The sequence below is a fragment of the Salvelinus namaycush genome, chromosome 10 (genome assembly GCF_016432855.1).
Source record: "Salvelinus namaycush isolate Seneca chromosome 10, SaNama_1.0, whole genome shotgun sequence".
NCBI lineage: Eukaryota > Metazoa > Chordata > Actinopteri > Salmoniformes > Salmonidae > Salvelinus > Salvelinus namaycush.
The window spans coordinates 15,586,613-15,605,500 of NC_052316.1; the positions used below are offsets into that span (position 1 = coordinate 15,586,613).

Genomic DNA, 18,888 nt, shown 5'->3' on the forward strand with positions numbered 1-18,888 from the left:
TTACAATCACTTAATTTTTTTAAATAGATATTTAAACTTAGTATGATTGTCGTAAAAAAAAAATACATATAAACGTCCTTAATATACAAAACATTTGAGAGGGTGCTTACCTTTTTGTGTCTGATGGTGACAGCTAGGGCAATTGGACTATACCCAGAATCTGCCTCAATGTTCATGTCTGCCCCTTCTATCTGAATTAAAATCACATTACCATATTTATTTGTGCCACTGAGATGACTACGGTACTTTGGTTTTGGAAATGACCTTCATTTTAATTAATTCAGCGTGTGCAGGGGTATGAAGCATCGTACCTAAGAGGGCCTTGGCATAGCTTATGTGGTTCCCGCAAACAGCGTAGAGGAGAGGGGTACCAGCATTCTTAAACACGACAGACATCCAATTAATAAAATGTGTGTTATTTCTGAAGGAATCAAGAGTCCTGGGGCAGTTATTTACACCATTTAATTATATAATTTACAACCTTACACAGTCATAAGCATTAATATCTATTGCATGTTGGAGAAGATATTTCACTATGACTGCATAGCCTCCAGAGCTGGCCAGGGTCAAGGCACTCTCCTGCTCCCATGCTATAGCACTAGGATCTGCCTCCCAAGACACACTACACAAGGACATAAAAGACAGGTTACAATCAACCACCACCCAGTATATGACTAACCATTGAATTCAATGAACGTGTCTAGAAATGTCCCTGATGTTTTCCAGGAGGCAATCCACCATGGCTTTCTCTCCAAATGCTGCTGACAAGATCCTGAGGTCCAATGTCGTGCCATTCATCCGCCGCCTGCACCTCATGTTTCAGCATGATAATGCACAGCCCCATTTTGCAAGGATCTGTATACAATTTCTGGAAGCTGAAGATGTCCCAGTTCTTCCATGGCCTGCATACTAACTAGACATGTCACCCATTGAGCATGTTTGCGATGCTCTGGATCAACGGTATGACAGCATGTTTCAGTTCCTGCCAATATCCAGCAACTTCGCACAGCCATTGAAGAGGACTAGGACAACATTACACAGGCTACAATCATCAGCCTGATCAACTCTATGCGAAGGAGACGTGTCGCGCCGGATGAGGCAAATGGTGGTCACACCAGATACTGACTGGTTTTCTGATCCACGACCCTACCTTTTTTTTTAAGGTATCTGTGACCAACAGATGCATATCTGTATTCCCAGTCATGTGAAATCCATAGATTAGGGCCTAATTAACTTATTTAAATTGACTGATTTCACTATATGAACTGTAACTCAGTAAAATCTTTGCAATTGTTGCATGTTCTGTTTATATTTTTCTTCAGTATATTATTACACAGACACAGCACACAAGTCATAGCGATCATGCTGGTTGTACCAGGCTACACAAGTCGGGCAAATTGTAGTCTTTGCACCATTGGTCAGTGGACATTTCTCACCTTTGCTCAGGTTTGTAGCCACCTGAGACTTCCCCCTGAGCAGCTAGCTGATGGATGGACAAAACAGATGAGACATCAGTATAAAGGGTCAGTGTTATGTACATTTAGTTGTCCATATATTATACCAAGTAATATGCATAATATTTCAATCTCCCTCAGTTATATACTAATATAGTAAGCCTACAGTACAGACATAAAACTACAGAGGGGTCATTTTGGGCCATTCCTGTAACAGTGCATTACCTAATGGATTATGAATGAGTGTGTATACACAGCAGTGTTTTAAGGTATTTTGCTTGTTTCAGACAGCCATTCTTACCATCTCAAGTCGAATTGTTAGATACTACTGCACTGTTGGAGCTAGGAACACAAGCATTTCGCAACACCCTCAATAACACCTGCTAAAAATGTGTATGTGACCAATAAAATTTGATTTTATTTCATTTGAAGTAGCTGGTCGGACTGTGACCTCGTTCCCACGCTGCCTATTAATGGGGGAGTTGGAGTATTAACAAACTCGCATCCAAATCCAAGGAGCAATACAGAGATATCATGATGCCTATAATCATTTGACAATTTATGCAAACTGAAAATGGTGCAGCCCTTTATTGTAGACAAATTGACAAGTGTGATTAATGTATAGGAAATCCTATAGAGCGTTTAAAACCAACATATGTTGTTGTTGTAGGACTGACAGCCATACCATTTAACCCGTACTCTGGACTCCCCTGGTAGACATGTAAGGTAGTGGATTCCACTGCTAGACCATCATCTGAGATCATGTGTATACTGGCTGCAGGATCTGGTATCTCATCACCACCTGTACCATCCATGGTCACTTGAATCAACATCAAAATATATATGACCATATAGAGTAAGCTCTGGCCAGCAGAAGAACAAATATGGAACAAATGCTCTATATTCTGATTATCTCACTGTTTGGCTTACTTTTCAAAACTGAAATGATGGAAAACCATTCCCCATCAGCTCATGCAAAATAGGAAAGTCTCAATGGCACAGTATACAAATATTCATTGATACCTGTTCACCCTATGTATCGGATTAAATAGCAACATCAACGTTGCATGCTTCCCTCCAACTTCCTAATGGATTATGTTTGACTGATCTACGATATTGTCTCAGTCCGCCACATAACGCGGGTTACGTCGAGAGAGGAAATATCTAAGAAAAAATGTTCGGCTCGTGTTGCAACCCGAACATGATTTGTGGTGCGCATGACAATAACACGGAAGTCCCTCTGACTATTTCTGCTAACGTTTTTACATTAATTAAACCATTGTAACTATGTAATTATACAGCACCGGTCAAAAGTTTGGACACACCTACTCATTCAAGGGGTTTTCTTTATTTTTTTACTATTTTCTACATTATAGAATAATAGTGAAGACATCAAAACTATGAAATAACACATATTGAATCATGTAGTAGCCAAAAAAGTGTTAAACAAATCAAAATATATTTTAGATTCTTCAAAGTAGCCAAACTTTGCCTTGATGACAGCTTTGCACACTCTTGGCATTCTCTCAACCAGCTTCACCTGGAATACTTTTCCAACAGTCTTGAAGGAGTTCCCACATGTTGAGCACTTGCTGGCTGCTTTTCCTTCACTCTGCGGTCCAACTCATCCCAAACCATCTCAATTGGGTTGAGGTCAGGTGATTGTGGAGGCCAGGTTATCTGATGCAGCACTCCATCACTCTCCTTCTTGGTAAAATAGCCCTTACACAGCCTGGAGATGTGTTGGGTCATTGTCCTGTTGAAAAACAAATGATAGTCCCACTAAGCGCAAACCAGATGGGATGGCGTATCGCTGCAGAATGCTGTGGTAGCCATGCTGGTTAAGTCTGCCTTGAATTCTAAATAAATCACAGACAGTGTCACCAGCAAAGCACCTCCACACCATCACACCGCCTCCATGCCTCACGGTGGGAACCACAAATGCAGAGATCATCCGTTCACCTACTCTGCTTCTCACAAAAACACGGAGGTTGGAACCAAACATATCATATTTGGACTCATTAGAACAAAGGACAGATGTCCACCGGTCTAATGTCCATTGCTCGTGTTTCTTATCCCAAGCAAGTCTCTTCTTCCTATTAGTTTCTTTGCAGCAATTCGGCCATGAAGGCCTGATTCACGCAGTCTTCTCTGAACTGTTGATGTTGAGATGTGTCTGTTACTTGAACTCTGTGAAGCATTTATTTGGGCTGCAATTTCTGAGGCTGGTAATGAATGTATCCTCTGCAGCAGCTGTAACTCTGGGTCTTCCTTTCCTGTGGCGGTCCTCATGACAGCCAGTTTCATCATAGCGCTTGATGGTTTTTGCAACTGCACTTGAAGAAACTTTCGAAGTTCTTGAACTTTTCCTGATTGAACTTTATGTCTTAAAGTAATGATGGACTGTCGTTTCTCTTTGCTTCTTTGAACTGTTCTTACCATAACATGGAGTTGGTATTTTACCAAATAGGGCTATCTTCTGTATACCCCCCTACCTTGTCACGTCACAACACAACTGATTGGCTCAAACGCATTAAAAAGGAAAGAAATTCCACAAATTAACTTTTAACAAGGCACACCTGTTAATTGAAATGCATTTCAGGTGACTACCTCATGAAGCTGGTTGTGTGAATACCAAGACTGTGCAAAGCTGTCATCAAGGAAAATGGTGGCTACTTTGAAGAATCTCACATTTTTTGGTTACTATTTGATTCCATATATGTTATTTCATAGTTTTTATGTCTTCACTATTATTCTACAAATTAGAAAAATAGTAAAAAATAAAGAAAAACCCTGGAATGAGTAGGTGTGTCCAAACTTGACTGGTACTGTATACAGTATAGCATATAACATGGAGGACCAGGAGATTCAACTTCATGTTAAAAGAGGTCATTAGCGAATACTTTAACGAACGTTAGCAAGCCAGCTCGCTAGTAACTTTAGCTGGCTGCACATTAGCTAGCTACGGTAGCTAAACAGCTAACGATACCTGTCTTAACCATACATAGCTTTGGTAAACCTAGCTATATTATTGTATGGTTATCTCTGCAGTGACTGAAAAATTAACTGAGAGCCTGTACGTATTGGCTAACTAGCCATCAGTGGCTCTTTATCGACTGCAAGAGCACTTTAGAAGGTCCCTTCCAGAACTAGTGCTACACGAAGTAAGTGGTGAATCCGAAGCAAAAGCTTACATACTACTGGATAATAAGGATACTACTAAGGATATTACTAAGGCATACTACTAAGGATAATAAATGTAGATAGACATGTGTTACTTTACAGTAGCTATATTGCTGAGCTGTCCAAAAACGCACATCAAAAAAATCATAGCTACTTTTGCAGTAACAACATTCATTTATCTCTGCTCATCTCTCCCAGACAGATATGCAGCTCTGGGAGGAGCAAAGTTAAGGAGCAATCTACACTGTAGAATATGCATGCAGGTAACCTATAGCTAGGTCTATTGTATAGGTTTTTAATTATATTGACAACATTTATTTGCAACCTAATATTGTGGGCGATTCCACGCCAGCGCAAGCAAAAAATATTTTGTGTATCAGATTAGTCTGGCAGTTCTCACTTAGAAACTTAATTGAGAGGAAGGATGTTTTACATGCTTTTGACATTTGTGTCACAAATCATTTTTGCGAAAATCATGATGAAAGGGGCCATTTTCGGCCCTTTTAGACCTATATAGTGCCTTCAGAAAGTATTCATTCTCCTTGACTTATTCCACATTTTGTTATGTTACAGCCTGAATTCAAAATGGATTGTTTTCTTACCCATCTACACACAATACCCCATAATGACAAAGTGAAAACATGTTTTTAGAAATGTTTACACATTTATTGAAAATGAAATACAAATATATCTCATTTACATAAGTATTCACACCTCTGAGTCAATACATGTTAGAATCACCTTTGACAGCAACTACATCTGTGAGTCTTTCTGGGTAAGTCTCTAAGAGCTTTGCACACCTGGATTGTACACTGCTCAAAAAAATAAAGGGAACACTTAAACAACACAATGTAACTCCAAGTCAATCACACTTCTGTGAAATCAAACTGTCCACTTAGGAAGCAACACTGATTGACAATAAATTTCACATGCTGTTGTGCAAATGGAATAGACAAAAGGTGGAAATTATAGGCAATTAGCAAGACACCCCCAATAAAGGAGTGGTTCTGCAGGTGGTGACCACAGACCACTTCTCAGTTCCTATGCTTCCTGGCTGATGTTTTGGTCACTTTTGAATGCTGGCGGTGCTTTCACTCTAGTGGTAGCATGAGACGGAGTTTACAACCCACACAAGTGGCTCAGGTAGTGCAGCTCATCCAGGATGGCACATCAATACGAGCTGTGGCAAGAAGGTTTGCTGTGTCTGTCAGCGTAGTGTCCAGAGCATGGATGCGCTACCAGGAGACAGGCCAGTACATCAGGAGACGTGGAGGAGGCCGTAGGAGGGCAACAACCCAGCAGCAGGACCGCTACCTCCGCCTTTGTGCAAGGAGGAGCACTGCCAGAGCCCTGCAAAATGACCTCCAGCAGGCCACAAATGTGCATGTGTCAGCATATGGTCTCACAAGGGGTCTGAGGATCTCATCTCGGTACCTAATGGCAGTCAGGCTACCTCTGGCGAGCACATGGAGGGCTGTGCGGCCCCACAAAGAAATGCTACCCCACACCATGACTGACCCACCGCCAAACCGGTCATGCTGGAGGATGTTGCAGGCAGCAGAGCGTTCTCCACGGCGTCTCCAGACTCTGTCACGTCTGTCACATGTGCTCATGTGCTCAGTGTGAACCTGCTTTCATCTGTGAAGAGCACAGGGCGCCAGTGGCGGATTTGCCAATCTTGGTGTTCTCTGGCAAATGCCAAACGTCCTGCACGGTGTTGGGCTGTAAGCACAACCCCCACCTGTGGACGTCGGGCCCTCATGGAGTCTGTTTCTGACCGTTTGAGCAGACACATGCACATTTGTGGCCTGCTGGATGTCATTTTGCAGGGCTCTGGGAGTGCTCCTCCTTGCACAAAGGCGGAGGTAGCGGTCCTGCTGCTGGGTTGTTGCCCTCCTACGGCCTCCTCCACGTCTCCTGATGTACTGGCCTGTCTCCTGGTAGCGCATCCATGCTCTGGACACTACGCTGACAGACACAGCAAACCTTCTTGCCACAGCTCGTATTGATGTGCCATCCTGGATGAGCTGCACTACCTGAGCCACTTGTGTGGGTTGTAAACTCCGTTTCATGCTACCACTAGAGTGAAAGCACCGCCAGCATTCAAAAGTGACCAAAACATCAGCCAGGAAGCATAGGAACTGAGAAGTGGTCTGTGGTCACCACCTGCAGAACCACTCCTTTATTGGGGGTGTCTTGCTAATTGCCTATAATTTCCACCTTTTGTCTATTCCATTTGCACAACAGCATGTGAAATTTATTGTCAATCAGTGTTGCTTCCTAAGTGGACAGTTTGATTTCACAGAAGTGTGATTGACTTGGAGTTACATTGTGTTGTTTAAGTGTTCCCTTTATTTTTTTGAGCAGTGTATAATATTAGGCAATTTATTATTTTCAAAATTCTTCAAGCTCTGTCAAATTGGTTGTAGATCATTGCTAGACAACCATTTTCAAGTCTTGCCATAGATTTTCAAGCAGCTTAAACTGTAACTTGGCCACTCAGGAACATTCACTGTCTTCAGGAACATTCGCTTCTGGCGACCGAGAAGCGGCCAGCCGACTGTTCAACATCTGTCAAGGGGCCAGACCAGTTGACTTAGACATTGAGTTCCGTACCCTCGCCGCAGAGAGTGGGTGGAATACATAGGCACTGGTCACCGCTTTCCACCAGGGGTTGTCTAACTCAATCAAGGTTGAACTGGCCTCTCGAGAACTGGGCGAGGACCTCAAGTCCCTGATAACGCTGGCAATCAGGATCGACAACCATCTCCGAGAGTGCTTTTTTGACACCACCCCAGTTTCCTGAGCACCCCAAGCCCCCAGAACCTGGCATTGAGGAGCCTATGCAGCTGGGACGCACACGTCTGAGCCCACAGGAGCGTGACAGGCACATGCGCGAAGGCTCCTGCCTCTACTGTGGAGGTCTCGGCCATCTCCGTGCTACATGCCCCGGTCTGATGGGAAACGCTGAGGCTCAACAGCACAAGGGGAGACCCTGATGAGCTGTGCCGTTACATCCCAGCTACCCAGTCACTGTCTGACACTACCCGCAACCATCCATTGGGACAACCTTCAGCACCATTTTCAAGCCTTCGTGGACTCCAGGGCTGCGGATAATTTCATTCACCAAGACTTCGCCAGAGAATTACAAATCCCCTGCGTGAAATGTTCCATTCCTCTGCAGATTCAAGCCCTTGATGGACACCCCATTGGCTCCGGCCAGGTGGAATATCGGACCAAGCCCATTCTACTGCAGGTTGGGGTGAGCCACTCAGACTCTTAGTTTTCTTTTGGTCACTGCTCCCGAGAACCACCTTATCCTAGGGTACCTCTGGCTTGTGCTACATAACCCACTATTACTGGGGTAAGAACTGCCAGACTAAATGCCTAAGACCCCCACCAAGAGCCTCGTTGTGTTCCCCAGGATCCATTGAAGACCAAGCCCTTTCCGCTCTCCCTTCCGAGTACTTCGACCTCTGGGAGGCCTTCAGTAAGAGGCAATCCACCACCATCCCTCCTCATTGTCCATACGATTGCGCCATAACTCCTACCCGGATCCCCCCCCACCTGGTGGCAGGTTTAATTCGCTCCTCTACATCCCCAGCTAGTGCAGGCTTCTTCTTTGTGTTCAGAGGGCTGAGCAGGATTACAATTAAGAATCATTACCCCCTACCCCTGATGTCCACCGCCTTGGAGTTGGCCCATGGGGCCCAATTCTTCACCAAACTGGACCTACACAACGCTTACAATCAGGTGGGGAGATGAATGGAAGACTGCCTTTAACACTCCGAGTAGCCACTGAGTATTTAGTCATACCCTTCAGATTATCGAACTCACCGGCTGTCTTCCAAGCATTGGTCAATGACACTCTTAGGGATATGTTGAATCGGTTCATTTTTGTTTACCTCGACGGCATTCTGATCTTCTCCAAACCCTTACGGAACATATACTGCACGTCCACCAAGTCCTGAGACGCCTCCTGCAGAGCCAACTACAGTGGTTCCTCCTTTAAAAGTTGCGTCATACTGCAGCACACCTTGAGGGCTGCTGCAGAGTTCTATGGCACGTTATTTATTTGTCAGCCATTTATTTTCTGTTAATGCGAGTTAGTGCTAGTTTGACCACCAGAGGGCATCTTTGAGAAGCATTTGATAGTCTTCCATATTGGCATTACCAGAGAATTTAAAAAAAGAAATTTGGCTTAATTTGATTAATATTGTGGTGTTTCTATTCCCGAGAAACGAAAAATGAAACCTTCAGTGTTTCTGTTAGAAAACATGGCTCTGTACAAGGTAACGGTCGGGAGTAGGCTACAGCATAAGAGGATTGTAGGAATCTAAATTAATATCTAAGGGGCATAACATTTCCACACCCTGATTGTAGTGTAACTGAACTTTCAGTTGAGCGTACTTGCTCTGTGCCTTCTCTACTGGAAGTTAATGCTGTTGCTATGCAACCTCTTGCTAGCTAGTTAGCATAACAAATTTCTAGTTAGACATTTTTCGACTGTGTTCTTAAATTCAATTGAGTGTCAGCGCTCATAAATTCAGAGCATTGTCAGTTTGTAAATTCAGACCGTTTCGCTCTCGGGGCGCACACTGGACTTTTGGACTGAGGAGTAGGGCTGATTTGAGCGATCTGGCCTTACAACGGCAGTCAAGCACCCAAGCTAACGTTGGATAGCTTGCTAGCTACTTTCAGACACAAATGAGACCATTCTGACCATTTTACTCGTCCTAGCAGAGCTGGTTAGGCAGTTTTCGTGTTAACCAGAGCGTTGGTGGCTGTAACTGTGCTGCTTGAAACCATTTAATTCCGCTTGATTTGCCAACTTTTACTGACAACGGTCATATTCAACGGGTGTTGAGCACTCATAAATTCATTATTCTGCGTCTCTGGGGAAACTCAAACGAGAGTACTCTGACATCGGAGTAGATAGCCAGAGCGAATTTACGAAAGCACCCGAATGTCCATTGAGAACGCACAATGACTATACCATTTAGCTAAGCTAAGAATGACGGGAATAATCAAGTCAATAAACATTGGGTAGTTAGCCTATAGTTAATATACTGGCAAGTTTGATGTATAACTACTAATGTTAGGTACATAGCTAACATACCGGTACATACTGCTGTAATGATATGCTATGTGGTTCGTAAGGACAGTGTAGCTAACAAATTGTCAGCCAACATAACGTGTAAGGTAACTTATTTGAAAAGTCATTACTTTATTACATTGAGTAGCAAGCTACCGCGAGGACGTGCTCTATCGACTCTGCGGCTTGAGCATGCTTTTGGTGCAAAGTCGATAGCGCGCTGGACTTCGGGCAAGAAGGTTGAGGGTTCGAAACCTGCTCCCTGCTTGTTTCATTTGAAGTCGTGCACAATTATCAGTTTATTTGGTTTATATTGCCCATTCATTGTCAGAGACACAGTAGTGCATTGGGACCCAAAAGCATAATCAGTGCTCTAACTCCCCCTTGGTCATTAGGGCAAATCTGGTCTGTGATAGGAGTTTTTTTTTTTTTCACACCTAGCTTGGCTATTAGACTATTCTTTAGTAAAGGTTGAATAGTATATTCAGATATTAGCCCCCCTCCCCAACTTGCAACAAAGTGTTACTCCCATCTCATTCCTCACCCTCTTCCATGCGTCGTTCTCCCCCTGAGTAGCTCGCTTGTGGGCGTGCAGGCGGGATATGGCAGCATTTTCGGTTGTGCGGCAAGAATTCTGCATAGCAAATTTGTATGAAGGTCTGGTTATTCACAGACAAATTGTTATATGCTATGGAGGTACATTTGTGTCTTTTTGTCAAGCAAAACTATTTTCTTTTCAATCAAAAAAATTGTTCTGAAAGCAAAAACGATGCTTAAAAGTAAAAAAAATGTTTTGCTATCAAATATTTTGTGAAAGAGCGCAAAATGTTTTATTCCCCAAAAAATGTATTTGAAAACAAAACTCTAATTTCGCTATCAACCACGCTCCATTTTGGCAATTTTTGGAGTGTCAATTTGGGTGCAACCAATACTTTCTTTCCTACACAAAGGAAGCCATAGCGGATACCTACGAGGGTTAGCTCCTACGATTCAGTGTTGGCTCATTACATACAGTTGAAGTCGTAAATTTACATACACTTAGGTTGGAGTCATTAAAACTTGTTTTTCAACCACTCCACAAATTTCTTGTTAACAAACTATAGTTTTGGCAAGTCGGTTAGGACATCTACTTTGTGCATGACACAAGTAATTTTTCCAACAATTGTTTTCAGATAGATTATTTCACTTATAATTCACTGTATCACAATTCCAGTAGGTTAGAAGTTCACATACACTAAGTTGACTGTACCTTTAAACAGCTTGGAAAATTCCCCAAAATTATGTCATGGCTTTAGGAGCTTCTGATAGGCTAATTGACATATTTGAGCTTTTATTTTATTAGAGCTTTTACACTAAAAGGGCATTGTAATTATTTTCAAAATGTCATAGCATTATTCCAACCTCATAGTGTGTAAATAAATCATCTTGAATAAATTAATTTTTATTTAAGAATCTAGACATAGTCCTAATTTTAGAGCACACTAAAAGTATAAGGAGTATAATGACACTATTATATTGTCTGTATCATGTACGGTTCACGGATCATACGGTCTTACATTAGGCATATGAAAGACTAAAAAGGACCTAAAATGGCCACTTTATCACGATTTTCTCTTTTTTTTGTGATAAAAATGTAAAAAGCATGTCAAACATTGTTCCTCCCAATTAAGTTTCGATGTAAGAATTGGCCAAAATATTTTTTGCTGGCATGGAATCGCCCTTGTATTTATTTAACACATATTCATCTTTTCATTTCCAGTGCAGTGAAAAGCATGACAAACAGCAGCCTGCACTTCAAAAGCATAGATGGGCTCAGCCATCAGCATGAACGTACAAATCAGCATCTCCCAGGGGCGCAGGTAGGAGGCAGTAAACAACCAATTCCACTCACGTTGACTCTGGAACACAGTAACAATGCTGTGTATCTTTAATTTGTCTGATTGCCCACAAACCTCCATTCACCAGAGCTGTGGATAAAAAAATGTTTACATTTCCCTGCTCAAGCTAAAGGGTGGAGTTGATGAGGCTGATAAACTTATTTTTAGTGAAAGCCAAGATAACCTGTTCATAGACATGGGCCACCATTTCTTGTGTTTGTTATTTTTCTTTGCAATCATCATCCTTTCTTTCATTACTTGTTCTTTGCATTATTATTTGCCATTATTTTTATGTTTCTCTAAGTTTTACGTTTTCTTCCTTATTCCCCCACACTGTCACATGCACACAGCTCACATGAAGCGACTGTAAGGGCCATCGTTGCATGAAGAAGTGGACCAAAGCGCAGCGTGGTAAGTGTTCATGATTTATTAATAAAACTGAACACTGAATAACAAAACCAACAAAGAGAACGACCGAAACAGTTCTGTCTGGTGCAGACACAAAAAACAGAAAACAACTACCCACAAAACACAGGTGGGAAAAGGATACCTAAGTATGGTTCTCAATCAGAGACAACGATAGACAGCTGCCTCTGATTGAGAACCACACCCGGCCAAACACACAGAAATAGGAAACATAGAACACAAAACATAGAATGCTCACGCCCTGACCAAACCAAAATAGAGACATAAAAAGGATCTCTAAGGTCAGGGCGTGACAGCGACCCCCCCCCCCCCCCTCCTCTCCCATTCCTCCTGACACTCCACCACATCCCCCATCCACTTCCTCCTGACTTCTGAAAGACAGTCCAAGGTTAATAGTTCCTCAGGCATCACACTCAAAGCTATACTTAGCTTTAACTCGGCCACAAGGACTTCTAGGCACACACTTGAAAATCTGGAAAAGTGCACTAGAATGAACCTGAATGTGCTATTAGACTACTGGTTTACATCAACTGTTCCACTTGATATTTTAGGACAGGGTGTTTTGTAACAACATACTCATGGTTTGAAATGATTTTTAAAAATGTGTTTATTCACAGTTATTAAAAATGTTTTGTTTACAGTATGCAGACTAGACACTACAGGATTTCTCTATACATTGTGGAATACACAGTTTTGGCTATATATTTCATGGATCATTCTTGGTCTTTACCAAACACTTGAAAATGAAAGCATTTATTAGCAAATCTTTAAATTGTATAATCACATCGCAACAAAAGCATTAGCTGTAGCTAGTAAGTCACTAACATTTTCAATTGGAATACCAGTAAGTAAACATTCTACAAAGGGCTTAATAGTGATGGAATCAAACATGGTCTGTGTGTAAAAAGTCATTAGGGATGTTAAGAAAGGTGTATTAAAATGACAATTCCACTGTATTGACATGTACAGTAATGTAGTAATTGTGCTTGGGTCATGGAGGGATAGCTCAGAGCTTTATATAGCTTCAGCTATTTTCTATCCATATTCTATTCGTATTCTTCAGAACGGTAGATAGTATGGGCGGAATTAACTAGCCTTGTGCTAACTGCGATGACGTGCAGTGCATCTCACACTAGAGTAGAGTCTTTACTGGAGGCCCCTGACTTGCGAGCCAGCACGCTTCTCATCTCATTGTTAATGCCATTCCATGGCTTAGACGGAGACTGCAGCGGCCCTGACTCTGTCGACAGGGTCCTGTGCATTCTCGAGCCACCCCCACTCCCACCACTACTGTAGCCCTCCTTGTCACTGCCGTGACTCTGTGGACCGTGGGATGGGGAATGATGCTGGTGATGCTGCTTTGGGTCAGTACAGGGAGGGTAGGACAACTGTCGGTGGAGATGGGAGTTGTTGCGGTGCCTCCTGGGTTTGTCTCCGTCTTGGAGCTCGCCGTGGCGGACGACAGGGGTGCACTCTCCGTGCTGGTTCTGGTACACGGTGTCAGTGTGCTCCCCACCATGGTAGTGTTGGGCGGTGCGGGCGGCTTTGACCAGTGAGTGAATCACGATCACCAGCAGAATCAGGATTCCTGAGGCCAGTACGCATGCGCTGGCGATGCCTGTCTCTACCTCAAACACCAGCAGCATGTAGATGGACATAGCTGTAGTAGAGAAAGGGACAGAGAGAGAGAGAGTGAGACTGACATAAAGAGAGAGCGCTGCAGAGTGACAGGAACAGAAAGACTAGTTTTTTACACTGTGAGAAAGATCACTTTTCAGGTCCCTTTTTCTCCCCGGGATGAATAACTCTAAATATTGTAGTGCATTGCCATTATTTTTTTTGTGTGTATTTTCCTCTATTTGACTCATGTTTGGTCATCTTTCAGCAGTTGAAGAACAACAGACCCAGGAGTGCTAAAAGAGGGAGGAGAGAAGCACAACTCTGGGATATGATGATGACGTTGTGGAATTGCACAGCTCCCCCTGAAAGGGAGCTGTGGGATCAGGGGGTCATCCACCCTCCATTACAATGGTGCACTGCCTCCCACCTGAACTAGGCATTCACTGGAATGGAAAGCCAACAGCTTTGCCTTGCCAGGACCTGCCTTAAGACACGCCAGTAATGCACGTCTGTCAAATACGCCATTGTTTTGGGCCTTGTGTATCAATCAGTTGAAGGGACTCTGAAAGCAGTGACTTTTGCCTCTGCTGCAAATTAACTGGAGTATATTTGTAGAAATCTGAATGAATTTGTCCTTTCTAGGGTCACGCAAAGCTCTATTTGGTACAATCTGTTATTGTTTAGCAGTTGGTCTGAACGGATATAATGTCTGATAAATTAATCTGCTTTAGCTAAATGAAAAGTGCTTTCACATGACGTTATGTGGGGTTACTACAGTGTTCATAATACTACCAAATATATATTCCAGACTTGGAATTGTTTCAACTCTCTACCCAAGGCTTTTAGTTGCGACATAATTAAATGCACTAAAGAGTAACAATGGGTACATATTGAAGACGTGCATGCTCATCCCCAGAATGTTTTCACGTGTCTATTTTCAAAGGATAAAGCTAAGAACATTAACAACTTCCTAGTTAAGAACACTTTAACAACATGGAAGAACATGAAACGGATTCTACAAGAACCAATATCACTTCCTAAAAACAATGGAGCAACCCTTGGATAGCTTTTCAGAATTCACCGATTAAATTGGCCCACGTGGAAAACTAAATGCATAGAAACCGTAAATTACTTGGTAACAGAAAATAAATGTATTTCCATGACAGAATTAAAAAGTAATTTTGGACTGACCAATGTAGATAGTTTCAAATACATGCAACTTAAAAGTTACATATCACAAAATGTTGATTTTAAATCATTTAGACATCAGAGCAACCTTATTTGAGTCAGAAAAGGAAGTTCATATGATAGGGAAGATATACAAAAGCTTGCAGAGAGCATATCCCACTGACAAGCTCTTAAAAAAAACTGTTGGAACCAAGATTTAAGAACTGATGTTGGCACAAGATGGAGGGAAAGTTGGAGCATAACTAAAGAAATTACAATTAACGAAAATGGAAGCTAATGTATGGCATTTATTATACAAGAGACAAAGTTCACAAATTCTACAGCACAAGGTAGGGTCATGTCTTAAGTCTAAAACAAATAATGAATCAATAATTCATGCTTTCTGGGAACGCTATGAAGTCCGGAAGTTATGGGCGGAGCTAGAAATGTGGCTGGCAGAAGTATTACAATGTAAATGTACTTTTAATCCATTTGTTTGCATATTTCAAGACAGCATGTGGGGGTGTAGTGAGATACCCGATTTGTTGGACGATCCTCTTCTCATTTAAAAAAAAATGTGTACTAAAAACATAGAAATCAGTCCACCATCATTAGCGCAACAGAAAAATATAATGATTTATTATTTAAATAATCAAAAGTGTGCGGGCAAGAAACAAAATGGTGCAGTTTCAGGCCGTGTTGCGGAAAGTGATGCAGGCACTGGAGATGGGGGTTTGTGCTAGTGGGTCTGGGAAGGTGTGATGTAGTTGATGTTTGTATGATGTTGTTTGTATGTGTATGTATTGTTTATAAAATATCAAATTAAATCTTACAACAGCAACAACAACAAAAAATACTACCAAATATGTTGCAGTTTGTTGCTCATGATATAGCCAATGAGTTTGTGGTGCCACTTGTAAAAAATATTTGTAATTTTCTTCTAATTTCATTCAAACAGTTCATTATGGCCCTTTACTGTTTACATTTTTTGTCAGTCTTACCTGCTAAGTATACTGAAACCCCAAGGCAAAATAATCCAATGGCCACATGTCGGACAGTTTGGCTATGGAATAGGAACCAGTCTGCTCTATGGGAGGAAATGAAGAAAATGCCATCAGTGACAATGATGACATGATCATATGTTGATTGTATTGTTCAATTAGTTCACAATTATTTATTTACACCAAAATAAATACATTATTTCAATGTTCAAATTAGGCCTTCTCTTCTGTCCATTATTTTTCTATCATGAGATACTTTTCTTCTCAAAATTAGTTGGTTTATAGAATGCTTTGTCATTACTTGCACTGGAGTGCACAGAAGCTAGATCTATATGAAAGTCATAAAAAGCACAGACACAATTCTAACCCAACGCGGGAAAGAGCTAGGCCACTGAGGCCATAGGCTGTGCACTGGGTGTACAACGAGGGAACGCTATTGTTTGTCGAACGCATACTGAGTTCAGAGATAGGAGTAAGGTCGGTCAAGCAGCCTCTGTCCGCACCTGGTACACACGGGAAGTGGTGAATTTATAAGAATGTAATATTCTTACTTTAATTTCTGTCAATGTCAAACTTTAATATAATTGAAGCATGTTATTCAACTAAATTAACTGCAGGTGCATCAGTAATACAATTCTTGCCTACAACAAATACATTATCCTTAAAGTATGTTGATGTGTACCTTTCTGTATCTTCTCCTCTGCATATCTCGGTTGTAAAGTAGCTGTGCAGAAGGCAGACCATGACAGAGCTCAAATTGAGCGTGAGGGAGAGAGCAGAGAGCACCGTAGACACTGGCATAAGCACTGCCCAGACATTAGTTGGCACGATGGAGATGTTGGGGGGTGATTCCTTCACAGCAATCTGTTGTGACTGTATCTGGAAAATCAGAATGACTGATAGCAGAGACATAATCCCAGATAGGATCCCTAATGAAGACAGGACCATCAAAGACCGCTGGCTATAAACGTACCTCATATTTGGGCTATAAATCACAGATTGACATGGGCGCACCTATCTTTGGAAAAAGTTATCCCGGTCGGAATCTCCTTGATCCTCGTACACGCGTTATCTTTCGCAACCTCTTCAATCTGCCATATACTGTATCTGTAAAGAGTTGAAACAATTGTGAATAGGAAAAAGTAAGAAACCTGGGATTGAGAGAATTTGCGTGTTATTTGGGTGTTGTGCACAAGCACCCGATCCCCCGACCGAGCATGTGATGTTTTTAAAATCCCCGGATTAAAAACTTCGCAACAACAATGGATTTTTCAATTGGATTCTCCAAAACAATGCGTTTAGATGCTCGTCGGAAGCAGTCCACTGCCGGAGGAAAAACTGTTTGCAAACTTTAGAAAACGGTTCACTTTCCTTTCCAAAACATGAATTACCCCCGCATGAATGCATTTGTTAAACATGTTAAAACAATTGCAGTAGTGCGCTTTGAATTTAAACTTCAGATACATTTGAAATGTGAGGAAAACATTGATCCAAAAAAATTATTTGATTGTGACCAGGTCTATGATTTTTATTTATATTTGTTAGTCTAGGCTACAGTTATATATTTGGTGCAGTTTATGGCTATTGAAAATGAATAAGGATCCACCAAAATACATTAATCCGTTCTCGATACCTTTAACCTCTATAATTAGGCATTACCTGTAAATCAAGCAATAGAAGCCGCCTGGAAATTAATCCCAATAAACAGCTGGCTGCAAACTGGTCACAGAGCAAAACTTATTATATGTTACTAAAACCTGTGCCACTCCATTTAGTATATGTTACATTAGGTTACATTACATTGGCCTACCAATATAATAGTGGTCATATGAATTGTAGGACATATAGTATGTTACAAATTACAATTCATATGATATGTTATGAATTGAAATTCATACAATATGTTACAAATGTGCAATACATATCAAATGTTATGAATTCCAATTTGCTGTTGCTAACGTTAGCTAGGCTAGGTGTTAAGGTTAGGAGTTAGATTAAAGGGTTACGTTTATTGTTCAGGGAAGGCTTAGCTAACATGCTAAGTAGTTGCATGCTAAGATAACATGCTAAGTAGTAGCTAAAAAGTAGGAAGTAGTTGCAAAGTAGCTAATTAGGTAAAATGTTGTCCGTGATGAGATTTTAACATGCAACCTTTCCCTTCTCATACTAAATGGCTCAAATAACGTAGCCTAATGTAGCATATCATACTAAACAGAGATTCACAGATTTTAGTAACATATAATATGCTTTCTCTGAGACCAGGCTGAACTAAATAGTGTCTACATTGGTTATTGTTTTGTGTTTGATGCAAGAGCTTCTTAACTTCTTATGGGCAGGTGGGATGGTAGCGTCCCGCCTGGCCAACATCCGGTGAAATTGCAGAGCGCAAAATTCAAACTACAGAATTATAAATATTTAACTTTCATAAAATCACAAGTGTAATACATCAAAATAAAGCTTAACTTCTTGTTAATCCAGCCACTGTGTCAGATTTCAAAAAGGCTTTATGGCGAAAGCACACCATGCGATTATCTGAGGACAGCGCCCTGCATACAAAAGCATGAAAAACATATTTCAACCAGGCAGGTGCGCCACGAAAGTCAGAAATAGCGATATAATAAATGCCTTACTTTTGATGATCTTCTTCTGTTGGCACTCCAAAAGGTCCCAGATACATCACAAATGGTCCTTTTGTTCGATAACGTCCTTCTTTATATCCATAAAAACTCAGTTTAGCTGGCGCGCTTCAGTCAATAATCCACCCAGTTTCCCTCCATCAAAATGCATACAAAATGAATCCCAAACGTTACTAATAAACTTTTCCAAACAAGTCAAACAATGATTATAATCAAACCTTAGGTACCCTAATACATAAATAAACGATAAAATTTAAGACGGAGAATCGTTATTGTCTTTACCGGAGAAAAATACCAAAGAACGCGTTCTCTTCCACATGCTTGAAAACACTACAGCCAAAATGGGAGCCAACTAGAAAAACTAAAATTTCTGGCTAATTTTTCCAAAAACCAGCATGAAACGCCTTCTAAAGACTGTTGACATCTAGT

At 41.4% G+C, this 18,888-nt stretch overlaps 1 protein-coding gene across 1 annotated transcript; it reads right to left on the reverse strand.

Moving 5' to 3' along the window:
• Positions 1 to 13,162: 13,162 nt before the first annotated feature.
• On the reverse strand, positions 13,163 to 16,801 carry LOC120055185 (transmembrane protein 221-like). The gene is made up of 3 exons (XM_039003106.1): positions 16,506 to 16,801; positions 15,824 to 15,909; positions 13,163 to 13,695 (listed from the first exon to the last, which is right to left on the reverse strand). The coding sequence occupies exons 1-3, from the start codon at positions 16,799 to 16,801 to the stop codon at positions 13,163 to 13,165; spliced, it is 915 nt and encodes a 304-aa protein (XP_038859034.1).
• Between the last annotated feature and the right edge of the window lie 2,087 nt (positions 16,802 to 18,888).